This window comes from Onychomys torridus, chromosome 15 (genome assembly GCF_903995425.1).
Source record: "Onychomys torridus chromosome 15, mOncTor1.1, whole genome shotgun sequence".
Lineage (NCBI taxonomy): Eukaryota > Metazoa > Chordata > Mammalia > Rodentia > Cricetidae > Onychomys > Onychomys torridus.
This window is the reverse complement of record NC_050457.1, coordinates 66,551,960-66,564,610: the sequence shown is the minus strand read 5'-3', so window position 1 is coordinate 66,564,610 and position 12,651 is coordinate 66,551,960. Positions and strand designations below refer to the sequence as shown.

Sequence of the window (12,651 nt, the reverse complement as noted above, 5' to 3'; positions counted from 1 at the left end):
ATAATGCCCATAGTTTTAAATAAAGCTTTAGTGTCAATGACGACAAAGTTGTATGAGCACAAAGGACCTTCTAAGTTCCTTATGTGGCAGTTATGCACAAACTATAGTTAAATCAAAACTCCTTTGTTGCTTAAACAAAGACTCACTAAGCACCCTGTACAAGCAGCGCTGTTCCAGGGGCCGGGATATAGCGGCAAGTGAGACAATGTACCACCTTCAGAGAGCTTACACTATGAGAGGGAAAGACAGACAAATCAACAGAGAAACAACAAAGAAATTTTAAGCAGATTCAGAGGCACTATTTTGGATTAGGTGATCAGTGAAGGATTTCACACAGAGAATGAAGTGATGTAAAGACCTGGAGGTATGAGGTTTTTTTTTTTTTCCCATCTATGAACAGAAAGTAAAAAACCCTGGAGCAGGAATAAGCTTCAGGTGATAAAATGGAATGGACGCTCTGTACCCTCCAAGGCGAGATGTTGAAATCTTATTTTCTTAAGATTAAATGTATAGGATTATGGAAAAAGGAATGACGTCAGGAATGAGGTTAGTGTCCTGGTATGAAAAAGAAATCCCTCACCCCTCTGTCCATGAAATGATACAACCAAGAAGTTGGCAGCCTTCAAAACAGTGCAAAGTAAACATCTGCCTGTAGTTTGTGGACCATCCTGTCTATTGTGTTGTATTATAGCAGCCCAAAGGGATGAAGAAAAGTAAATAAGACAGTCTAGGACAGGAAGAAACCAGACCTAGGTAACAAGATGAAAATGAGTGGTCCATCAGTGTGACAGGAAAGACAATGAGGAGCGACAGGCAGAGTTAAGAACAAATTCAGTTTTGCATATGTTAATGTCCAACGGAGATCTCAAGAGAGTTATTGAACTAAAAGTTTAAGAGAGAGAGAGATAAGGACTAAATATTAGAATATAGAAGCTTTCAGCTTAGACGTGGCATTTAAAGCCACAGGGGTTGTATAGGTTTCTTCTAGAAAAAAAAAGAAAAATGTAGAGAGAGACAGGTCTGAAAACAGAGACAATGCAATATTTAGATTTCTGTCAGGGACTCCATTGTTGCCCCTCCAGCCTCCCACCTCTTCCAGACACCTCATCCCAGTGAATGTGCGAGGAAAGAAGCCCACAGGATGAAGGATCTCTGAGACCAAGCATTCAAGATTCAGAAAAGGGTGACCGACTGTGAGAGAGACCACTGAAGGCAGAACCAGACTGAAAGAAAAGGTAGTCTGCATATGATATGCCAGAAACCACCCAAGTCCTTTGGAGTGAAATTTCAGGAGAGAGTGGGGACCAGCCTGACAGGAGTCACTTGAGGAGATAACTGGAGCTAGAGAATGACAAACAAGAAGACTCAACAAGAATGCAAATGTAGGGGAAGGTTATGTGGCTCCCATTGTAGCTCCTCTTCATGTCTGTCTGTCTGTCTGTTACTCACCAACAGTGTTGGTCTGCTTCTAAAGTTCTTTGCTGTGCATGGCTGTGAGTATTCTATTCAAGTTAAATGGCTTGGGATCCCTAATGAAACCCACTCAGCAAGCCATCAGTGAAATGGTGACCTCATTACAGGTCTCTGTGGAAGATGACGCTTCTGTGTCCTCTCTAAAGGAGACTGCCTGCTGAGCAATTCTGGGAAGGAAAACCCATCACTGGATCCACATTGATGCAGGGTTTTTTGAACAAATCAGAAGCAAACTTTTAATTTCCAGTAAAATAACTGTTACTAATAGGGGTACTTTCACTCCCTCTACCGACCAATGTTAAAGGGGTGGGGCTCCTTCCCGCCTGGGAGAGCTCTGAGCTGCTCTCTCAAACAGGTGTCAGCAGGGGGTCTGCTGCCCAAAGTGAAGGCAGGAAGTGTCTGCCAAAGGCTCTTCCTGTGTTCTTTGCCCTGCAATTGTAGTCACTGTCCCTTTCTCCCTCAGAAGTGAGAAGACACCATGAGAGGCGAGCTGCTGCCATCTCTTCCTGCTGAGCTTATATTCTGAGAACACTGCGCTCTGCTTACAGTGTCCAGAAGTGAGACCACTCAGACTGAGCAGCAAGCCCTTGAATGTTTGTTCTAATAACCCAATACCAGTGTCCCCTAAGCAGAAGGATTTGCTAGCTCACTTCTGGTACATATAATTTTCTGCCCTAAGTAACTCATTTCTCTACATGATTTCTTAGGAGAGTTGGTTTTTAAAAACAAGCTGTACATAAATAAATGTTATATTTTTAAACTATGCGGTGAACACAGTAAAAATCATTTTATTCAATGCTATCAACCTTCCTTAACAGCTTTTCTCTATTCCAAAATATTACAAGGATGCATAAGCATTACTTTAAAAACAAACATTCTTTTAAAGAGGAAACATTTAGAGCCTGCAAAAGATTTCAACAGATAAATGTCCCTGCCTCCAGGCCTCAAAACCTGAGTTGGATCCCTGAACCCACACCCAGTAGAAACCCACAAAACCAACCCCTAAATCTGTCCTCTAACTTCAACGTGCACACTGTGACATGTGCACACACAAAATAAACAAACAAATAAATAAAATGCAATAAAAATGTTAAAGGCGTGGTTTAAGTGTACTAATCAATAATGTAATCACTTCAACACTCACAAATGTACTGAAATCTTTTACTTAGTCTTGGCTAACATATGTGGTTAACACTGCTGCTTGGTAATTCTATCTAGCCATCTATGACTTTGTTTATAAGTGCATGTTTAAAATAATATTAATTCCTCTACCTTTCTTGGCTTTCAGTGTTTTCCTCCAAAGGGTAGAAAATATTCCATCCGGTCCAATCATTTGTGGCCACATCGAGTCGACCAAACATCTGTGGGGCAGTAATTGCTTTGGGATTCATCCTCATTTCTCTGTGCGGTTTTCCACAATCTGCAGCAAGTGCATCCAAATTTTAAACATCTCAGATGTGGCATGAAGCAACACTGTGCTAATTTGTGGTGTACTGTCAGTAAGTGGTCAAAATATGAAAAGTGAAAAATTACACTGAAAATATGTCATTCTGCATTCCAAGTCATAACTAGCCTTGTTATCCTTTATTGAGTACAGCACTTTGCTGTCTAAGAAATAAATTTATATTGCCTTGGGGACAAGAGGGATGCCATACTGGAACTATGAGCGTACTTCCTGTGTATAAGAATTATCCAGTCCATTGGAGGGTCCTAAGAGAATAAAGGACATGAGAAGGGAGGAATCTCCCCTTTTTGTCTCTCTTTTGTAACTGAGCCTAGGCAGTTGTTTATCTTCTACAGTCTTCCAGCTAGGATTGATGCCGTCTTATCTCCTGGTTTTCGGGTATAGAAGTACAGAACCAGCTCTCCTGAGTCTCCAGTTCATGACTAACAAGGGGCGGGGAGGGGGCAACTGCTTGTCATCCATCACCATTAAAGGTAACTTACAAAAAATCTGTGGGCGGAGGGGTGGGGGAAAGGGGGTGTGCATATGTGTGTGCGTGGGGAGGAGAAGGGAGGGGGTGGTACGTGTGTGCATGTGGGGTGTGTGTGTGTGCGTGTGTGTGTGTGTGTGTGTGTGTGTGTGTGTGTGTGTGTGTGTGTCTGTACTGCATTGGTTTCCCTAGAGAACCCCAACTAAAACACCCACTTAGGAAAACAGAACCAAATTTCTAATTTTTTAGAAATCACAAAGCAAATTGGGGTAATTATTTGCAGTATTCTATGTTGCTAAAGTTGAACTTAACTGAAGTGGAGCTTTCACAGTGGATGACATCCATAATGCTCTGGCTACACCACTTTTTTTTTTTATTTTCAATACAATCACACTTTATGAAAATCTTTAAGTGTATGTTGGTCGGTTTCATCGACACAAACCATATCTGTTCTAACACTCAAAGAATAAATACTTGACTTCCATAATGTTGCTGAAACAAATTCCTCTTGAGTCTTCCTCTGGGCGTTTCTTGTCAGAGTCCTGACCACTCCACCTTTGTGGACTCTGACCTAGTATGAATACCCTTCCTTACTTTCAATCTCCATAAGCCTCCTACCCATGGCCTCTTCCCTCCATGGCCATCAGATGGTTTTCTGTCTGCAGGAATGACCATGCCACACCAAGTTCAATGGCTTCTCTAGACACATGGAATGAAACCCAGGTATTTAGTGTAATTAGAAAGCTCCCATAGCATAGCTACTGCCCTAGTTTGGGCCCCATGAAGGCAGAGACCTAAAAAGGGAATTGGATTGGATTCTGACAGTCTGGAATGAAGGGACAAAGAAGCAGAATAAGTCAGTCAATAGCACATCACTAAACTAGTCAACTACAGAATAGACTTCAAAAAAGTAAAAGGTGGGACACTGGCCATCAACTCTTCTCCCCTGCTAGTTAAGGGTATGGCTGCCTCAAGGACATTAATTCCTGCTTTTTAGGTCACTACCTTGTCTAGAAATAAAGTGTGGAATTAAAAGCTGGGAGATATTTCTGAAGGTAGAGTGGGGTCTCCCCAACACAGGTACACCTACAACAGAGTGCTAAAGAGGAGTGATACTGGATGTTAAGAGTAAGCTCTCACTACACCTCTACACACAGCTTACCACACCCAGCCCCACCACCGCCCACAAACCAACTGTGTTTCAGCTGTGCAGAAGTACTACATCAGTGTATCACATCCTTCCCAATCACTCTTACCCTTTACAGGCTCCTCTTGTCAGGAAAAAAAAAAATGCCTTTTATCAACTAGCTCAACCCTTAAGTGACATGGCATCTTCTCTGTAAGACTCTCTGTCACAACTTAGAAAGTATTTCATCCCCTCTACTACTGTTCCCATTAGAGCAAACCTTCCTCATAACAATTAAATGTTCAGTTACAATGGTGTGTCTATGCCTGCTCTCCCTGCTTCATTGTTAACCTCTTCCTTGCTTTTGTATGCTTGTTTCCCTGCTTCTGATATCAAACCTGGCAGAATAGCAAAGTCTGGAGTATTACAAAACAATTAGTGTGAGTTGCATTGTGAATCAGCAAACAGCATGCATGGGTCATGCACCTCTTTAATAGGAGTTCCACCCAATTATCTCCTTTGTCTTTTGGATAATTAAACTTTTCAACATGAAACAATGTACTACTTAATATAATTAATGTTTATCTTATACACTAAAGCCAAGAATAAGTTAACAAACAGTAAATAGTCTAGTAATAAATTTATCTTTTCAAGAAACTCCTCCCAAACCCACAATGCCAAATGGATTCTATAATTCAAATGTAGCGTGCATATTGTATTTATATTCTTTAATATTTAGCATTTCATTTTGTTCAAGTCATTGTACCAGGTGCATATGTAGCTGATTGTTAACAGAAAGTAGCTTCAACTGTAATAAAAATATTGAGCAGACTTATGAAAACATCATCATTTAAAGACATATAAAAATCCTTAACAGAAGGTTCACAGCATACATGAAAAGGCATGTAATAAATGCTCAGGATGTGAGTTCTGAGTTTGGAGAGAGTAGTTGCTGGCAAAGAACACAGTTTGTCACCATCTGAGGACGTCTGGTAGAGCCCTCACATACAAAACTCATGTTATCCAATAATTTCTGGAAATGAGACCAAATCTATCATGTGAGGAGCTCTGCTGTAGGGACTGTCGATTTCCAGCAGTGAACAACAGTGTACCAGTGTCAGCGAGCTGGGCTCAGTTAACTGGAACCCTGTGGTACCTTTTCCCATTTTGGTATTGTATATTTCACTCCAACAGACCAAGTTAATAAAATTTTGTAATTTAGCTTTGCAACCACTCAGTCTGCTAAATGTTTGGAAGCATCAGTGCTCACTGAGACCCAGAGAACACAACATGGCAGTACCCATTATCCTTAGATGCAAAGCTGAGGGGGCACCTGGAAATAAAACTCATTTATTGAACTTCACTAGAGAAATGTCTACATTTGTGGTGTTTTAGGATTAAGATGACTCTTCATGACAGAATTTAAGGGTTGAGATTGGAATTATTTTTGTTTACTCGAAAGTAACATTATATTATGGATTTAATGGAAAGTAGCATGATATGTTGGGTATTTGCTGATAGGCCCTTATCCTAACTCTCAGTCCCATCACTTACCATTTTCTGACCTTAGGCATTTCTGCATCTGAGCCTTGATTTTTTTTTTTGTACTAAAAAACAGTTTCCTCCCGAATTTAACATGAAGAGGAAATTAAACATGTAAAGCACACAGCACCATGAAAATGCCACTTTAAAATGTTTCCTTTCTGTGGTGCATGAACACAACATATTATTTCTTAAATGTTCCCAATTAGTAGTAAATTACCATTCCTTCCTAAAAAAAAATGTGTTTACCTCTCTGTCTTCATGTCTCTCTTGAGCACTCAAATGTGCTACAACTGTTGAAATGTGTCCCCCAGGGCAATGAAATTGCTGCTCCATACCTGTCATGGCTTTCATCAGGGTGTGGATACATGTGGTCTTCCCCGCTCCACTGGGTCCCAGGGTCATCATTCCGTGCCTCACCCTCTGCGTTTCAAACAGCTGGATGACTTTCAGTTTCCAAGGAGGGTGGTTAATTAAGCCAGCTTCCTCAACCTGAAGCACAACAAAATCCCCATATTAGATAGCATCCACCGTGATCCAGATTTACTGAAGATGAAAGGTGGAGAAGAAATGGGGGGGGGGGGGCATTGTGGATTAACAGCTGTGGAGCTTCTGTTTGCAAAGAAAGAAAACGACCTGAGGGTGAATAATAGGGGTGACAATATAATAGACACCCAGGAGTGTGAGGACACTCACCGCAGTCAGACTGCCTCCTTCATAGCATTCAGATTCATAAACTTTATGGTGTGGACTTAACCACAACTTAAAAAACAAAAAACAAAAAAAAAAAAAAACTATCACACAGAACTAATGCATGCAAACACAGACAATGAGTAGACCAACATAACAATCAAATAATCATCCCAAGCAGGAAAGAAACAGCTACATTTCTCTTCAGGAACTGACTCATCAGTACTAATATTTTATTAAATATTAAGTCTGAGGAGAAACTTAAGAAGAGAGAACTAAATAGCCAAATGTATCTGGAACACTTGATTTAAACAATGATATTTATAACCAGAAAAATGTTTAGTAGGTCAGACTGATTGAAAGTCCTTGTAAATTCCAAGTCATCTCAATACTAGCCAGCACACTGCGCATTCATGGCTTCTACCTACTAAAAGCATGGAGTGAGGAGTTTCCAGACACTGTTCTAAGAGTAACCCGCAAAACAAGATGGTAAGAGCTCCTCAATAAGGCAGAAAACTGAAGCCGAGAAAGATCAGTGTTCCATGAGATACAACTTGTAGCCATGAAGTTGGAATCTGAGCCCAAAATATCCAGGTCTATGATCTATCTATAAAATAACAATATCATGCTTTAACTTGCTGTAAATCATGATTTTATTTTAACTAGAATAATTTTGAGTTCATGAACACAGAGGCTTTGTTGAGCCCAGAAGATGATATTCTGCACCTCTTCTGTCTTTCAGTTCATGCGTTCTTTCTGCACCCTCTTCCACAATGCTCACTGAGCTATAGAGAGGACGTGATATGTACAGTTCCACACCCATGGTCACGTGGTCAGCCCTGATTAAACTCAGGAAGTTGCAAAACCAAACAAAAGGACATGAATCCGGAAAGGGGATTTATAGTAAAGATGAAGGTGGATAGGGGTGGGAAGTATATAAAAGAAAGTATAGATGAGGGTGATAAGAATGCATCATTATCAAACAATAAATTTAAGTAATAAAATATTAAAAACACAAAAATCATTTTGGATAATGATCATGTATCTTTACATAATATACACTCTTGGGAAAGTTCATTCCTTACCAGCAACTAACATAAGTCATCTTATAAATTACTTAACCTTTCAGAAAGGGCTGTAATTAATTTAGCCAAATGATGAGGAAATATTTTTGCAGAATGAGTTATTACTATTATTGATCAGGAAATGCAGACTTCAGAGTACTAATTCTAAAGCAGAAATATACAGGAAGTACTACCGCATTTGAATTGTATTGCAAATATTTTTAAGAAAATCAATTTTATGTTAAAAACTAATGGCCGTGGGAATAAAACAGTATTTTTTTCCCCAAAACTCTTCTTCATGGAAGGCAAACTAAGCGGCAAGGCTTACACAGCTCATTTCCTCTCATAGAAACACTCTGGTCAATTAGACAGTAGCAAGTATCCATAAATCCAGACACTTGACTAAGCACATTACAATGGATCCCTCCACCACAGAGACTATGAAAGACTACCTAAGTGTCCAGAAGAAAAGAATGAATGTGGAGAAGTCACATGACATCACTGCAAGCAGAACACAGAAACAGAAGTCTGGAGACCACTGTTACAGACACCAGAGCCAAGCAGAGGTTGAGCAGGAAGCCATTCAAGTCCCCACAGACCCTGGCAACTGTGACATTTTATTTCTGAATCTGGTGGAATGCCAGATTCCCACTAATGCAGAGGTCATTTGGATGTGACTCACTGGACATGTGGCTGTCGGGGGAGTTTCATCAATGGCCTGCAGTTACTTCTTTAAAAAAGCTGCAGCCTCAGTGTCACTCTGGGGGCCATAGGTGAGGGTGAGGACGTGCCCCTTGATTCCCACCAAACTCAGAGAAATCAGACCCAGCACTTGATTCACCATGCAATGCATCACCTGTTTACTGATTGCTGTCTCCAGCTCAGGGTAGCCTGCTTTGTCCAAAAGAATATTTGGGAATAGATCTTCAATCAAACTCAAAAACAGGGGTTCATCTTCATCGATCTATAAAGAACAAATTCAAAAATAAGACCAACTATTTTAGCATAGACACAGAATATACAGAAAGTTTGAAAACACTCAACACAGGCCAATGGGACCACTAGTAGATGAAATATAACCTCGATCAAATTTGAGTAATATGCTCCTCATGTTTCCCAGAATTAAAATGTTAAAATGAGAAGAGAAAAGAAAGAATTAAACAGAAGGAAAGAAAATCCTCCCTACATTACAAATGTTCCATTAAATCCCCCATTCAGAAGACAGTAGTCTGCAATTCCTAATTTAGGCTAAAGAGATTATCTTAATGAAATATATTTGTAAATTTGTGAATTGGAATCTGGTTCATACTTCTTTTTGAAACAAAAACAGCATTTTGTCATTCCATAGTCATTGACACTAGGCGTTGATTATCAGTAGTTACTATAAGAATGAGAAATTAGCTGGGTAGCCATGGCACATGTCTTTAATCCCAGCACTAGGGAGGCAGAGGTGGATCTCAGTGAGTTTGAGGCCAGCCTGGTCTACAGAGCGAGATCTAGGACAGGCACCAAAACTACACAGAGAAACCCTGTCTTGAAAAACTAAAAAGAAAAAGAAGAAAAAAAAAGAAAAAAAAATGAAAAATTATTACATCCTTGTAAAATTTAATACAACTCCTTACCAGGCTCAAAGATTTTTAAAAAGCAAGTTTTTTGTTGTTTTGGTTTGGTTTGGTTTGGTTGGTTTTGTTTATTTGTCTGTTTGTTTGTTTTATCCACCACACAGAAATGATTTAAACTATTTGTGTCTTTAATGGATGGGTTTTGTGGTATTGTGTTCCCAAAAATATTGTTCAGGCTAATAAACTTCTCTGGGGTCAGAGAACAAGACAGCCACAATATTAAACATGAGGATAGGCAGTGGTAGCACATGCTTTTAATCTTAGCATTCCAGAGACAGAAATACCTCTGGATCTCTGAGTTCAAGGCCACATTAGAAACAGCCAGGCTTGGTGACACACACCTTTCATCCCAGAAATCTAGCCTTTAATCCCAGGGGGTGATGGCAGAAAGTAGAAAGATATGTAAGGCGTGAAGACCAGAAACTAGAAGCTTTTGGCTAGAAGCATTTGGCTGGTTAAGTTTTTAGGCGTTGGAGCAGCAGTTCAGCTGAGATCCATTCTGGATGAGGACTCAGAGGCTTCTAGCCTGAAGAAACAGGATCACCTGAGGAACTAGCAAGGTGAAGTAGCTGTGGCTTATTCTGTTTCTCTGATCTTCCAGCATTCACCCCAATAACTGGGCTCAGGTTTGTTCTTATTAATAAGGCCAGTTAAGATTCCTACTACAGGGTTTTTAAAATAATTTCTTATTATATTTCATGGAAATGTTTTGTCTGTTTATATGTGTGTGCCTCATGCCTGAGGAGGCATCCACCATGTAAGTGCTGGGAATCAAACCTGGGTCTTCTTGAAGAGCAGCCAGTGTTCTTAGGTGCTCTTGACTGCTGAGCCATCTCTCTATCCCTGTGGATTGTTTTTTAATCAATTCAATTCTACTGAAATAGACATATTTCTGACTAGGTGTAAGCCATTTGAAAAGGAACTTCTGAAAATGTACAATATAAACTCTGATCTTGAGCACTTGATCTGAGAATTAGGCATTCAAATCAATTTAAATAAATATTGCTAGGTCTGGTTCATTAAACTCATACTTAAACAAGTGGAATACTTCCACGTGTGAGTCTCACCAGTTTGGAAAGATTCATGTCACGCAGCACGCGCATTACAATGGTAGATTCCGTATCGGTGGGACTGGCTCTTTTTGCTGCCCCCAGGGTGCGCAAAACTGACAAAATGTTACGCAGACCAAAGTCATAGTGGACCTGAAAAAAAGGAAGTGCTGGGCTTATTTCCAATACTATCCTACTCATGTAAACACTATGAATTTGGTGGAACACACATTCATGATAATAAATTAATGCTGAGTCCCTTAATGAAGAAAAATACCATATTTTGTTGATACTCACAGGAGGCCTGCCCTCTCTTAAACAGAAATGGAGTAGGAGTAGATTGGAGGTGGAAACAGAGGGAGGTTGGGGGGGGGGGCTGGGAGGAGAGAAGGGAGAAGAAACTGTGGCCAGGATGTAAAATAAATGATTTTTTTAAGTAGAAAAAAAAATCTCTATATTTATATGTTTTTGGAAAAACTGAAGACTATCTGAGAGTCTTTCCTTCTACCATCATTAGCTTAAGTCCTTAGTTGAAGACTAAGATGTATCTAGACAGGGGAAAAGTAGATATTTTCTCTCAGAATGTGACGTCCTTTTGCCTTCCTCTCAAACATTCATACACATGAAAATGTATTTGTGTCTCTATAGCTAAAATTCAGGGCCAGAACTAAACGCAGACACTACACTCTTCAACTTTTGCTAATAATAAAGGGCTATTAAACATGAGGAAAAGAAGGCACATTCCAGGATCACTTGGAGGAAGAGTCCTGCTAAATCTGGAGCCATGCCCCAGCTTTGTGCTTAGTATAGTAATTATGAAAGTTCTACATTCCAAATGTTAGCATATATGAGGTGAATAATTAAAATGCCATTACCCAACCACTGTGGAATTATAACTGGCAGTTCTAAAAATTAAAAATGGAGTAACCAGGCCAGGTGCACAGGCAGAAGCCTATGATCGCAGCACCTGGAGACTGCAGCAGGAGGATTTCAACTCTAAGGCTAAATGGCAAGTTCCAGCACATGCTGAGTCACATAGTGAGACATTGTCTTCAAAATGTAAGAAGTTGGAGATTCAGAGACCAGCCCCCAGCTTCCATCCTGCCCTGGAACTCCCACCTGGACCAGAGATGAGTGCCTGGGGTCACACCCAGAGAGGACCTCACCTGGGTCCCAGCCCTGGGCACCAGCCACTCCAGGGAAGACTTGCCCAACTGGACCCCAGGTTCTTGCCATAGGGCAGAATCAACCCCATCCCCACAGGGAACATTCCCCCTCTCCAAGACCCTCCAGTGAACCCTATAATCTCCATGCCCTGCCCCTACATCCATCTGCCAGAGACTGCAGCCACTTCTGGAGACTTAGAAACCAGCCCCCAGCATTCCATCCTGCCCTGGAACTCCCTTCTGGACAAGAGGAGCTCCCATCTGGACTAGATAAGGAGACCCCCAGGGACTTCCTGAGACTCGGAGTTCAGCCCCCCAGCTCCTATCCGGCCAGCACTCTCATCTGGACCAGAGCTCTCATCTGGACCAGAGCTTCCATCTGGACCAGAGAGAGGCTCCCTAAATCTGTCAACTCTCCCTGGACCAAGTACACTGATAAGACTAAGAATGAATCCACAAGGAGATGGGCAGACATCAAGGCAGAAGTACATACAACAGAATAAAGAGCAATACAGTATCACCAGAACCTAGCCCTTCTCCAACAGCTACACCTGAACATCATAGAATGGAAGAAGCAGAAGAAAACAACCTTATAAGCAACATCATGAAGAGGCTAGAGCCTTATACAGAAGAAATCAAAAATAAAGAGGAGGAACAGACAAACAAAAAATGGTAAGAATGCTATAAAAAACTAGAGGAAAGGACAATTAAAGCAGAAGAAAACAATAAGTCCCTGAAAGAAAATCATTAAAAGGCAACAAAACAGACAAGGGAAACAGTCCAAGACCTGAAGAGGGAAATAGAAAAAATGAAGAAGACACTAGCAGAAGGAATGCTGGAAATAGAAAATCCGAGTAAACAAACAGGAACTTCAGAGGCAAGTATAACCAACAGAATGCAAGGGATAGAAGAGAGGATCTCTGGTGTTGAAGATACGTTAGAAGAAATAGATTCATAAGTCAAAGAAAACACTAAAACCAATAAA

At 40.6% G+C, this 12,651-nt stretch overlaps 1 protein-coding gene across 1 annotated transcript in view; it reads right to left on the bottom strand.

Moving 5' to 3' along the window:
• Positions 1-12,651, bottom strand: part of Dnah5 (dynein axonemal heavy chain 5) — a 232,159-nt gene that overhangs the window by 112,681 nt on the left and 106,827 nt on the right. The window contains 5 exon segments of the mRNA XM_036206930.1: positions 2,746-2,794; positions 2,796-2,893; positions 6,414-6,567; positions 8,686-8,793; positions 10,519-10,653. Of these exon segments, the coding sequence (XP_036062823.1) occupies positions 2,746-2,794; positions 2,796-2,893; positions 6,414-6,567; positions 8,686-8,793; positions 10,519-10,653 (544 nt within the window).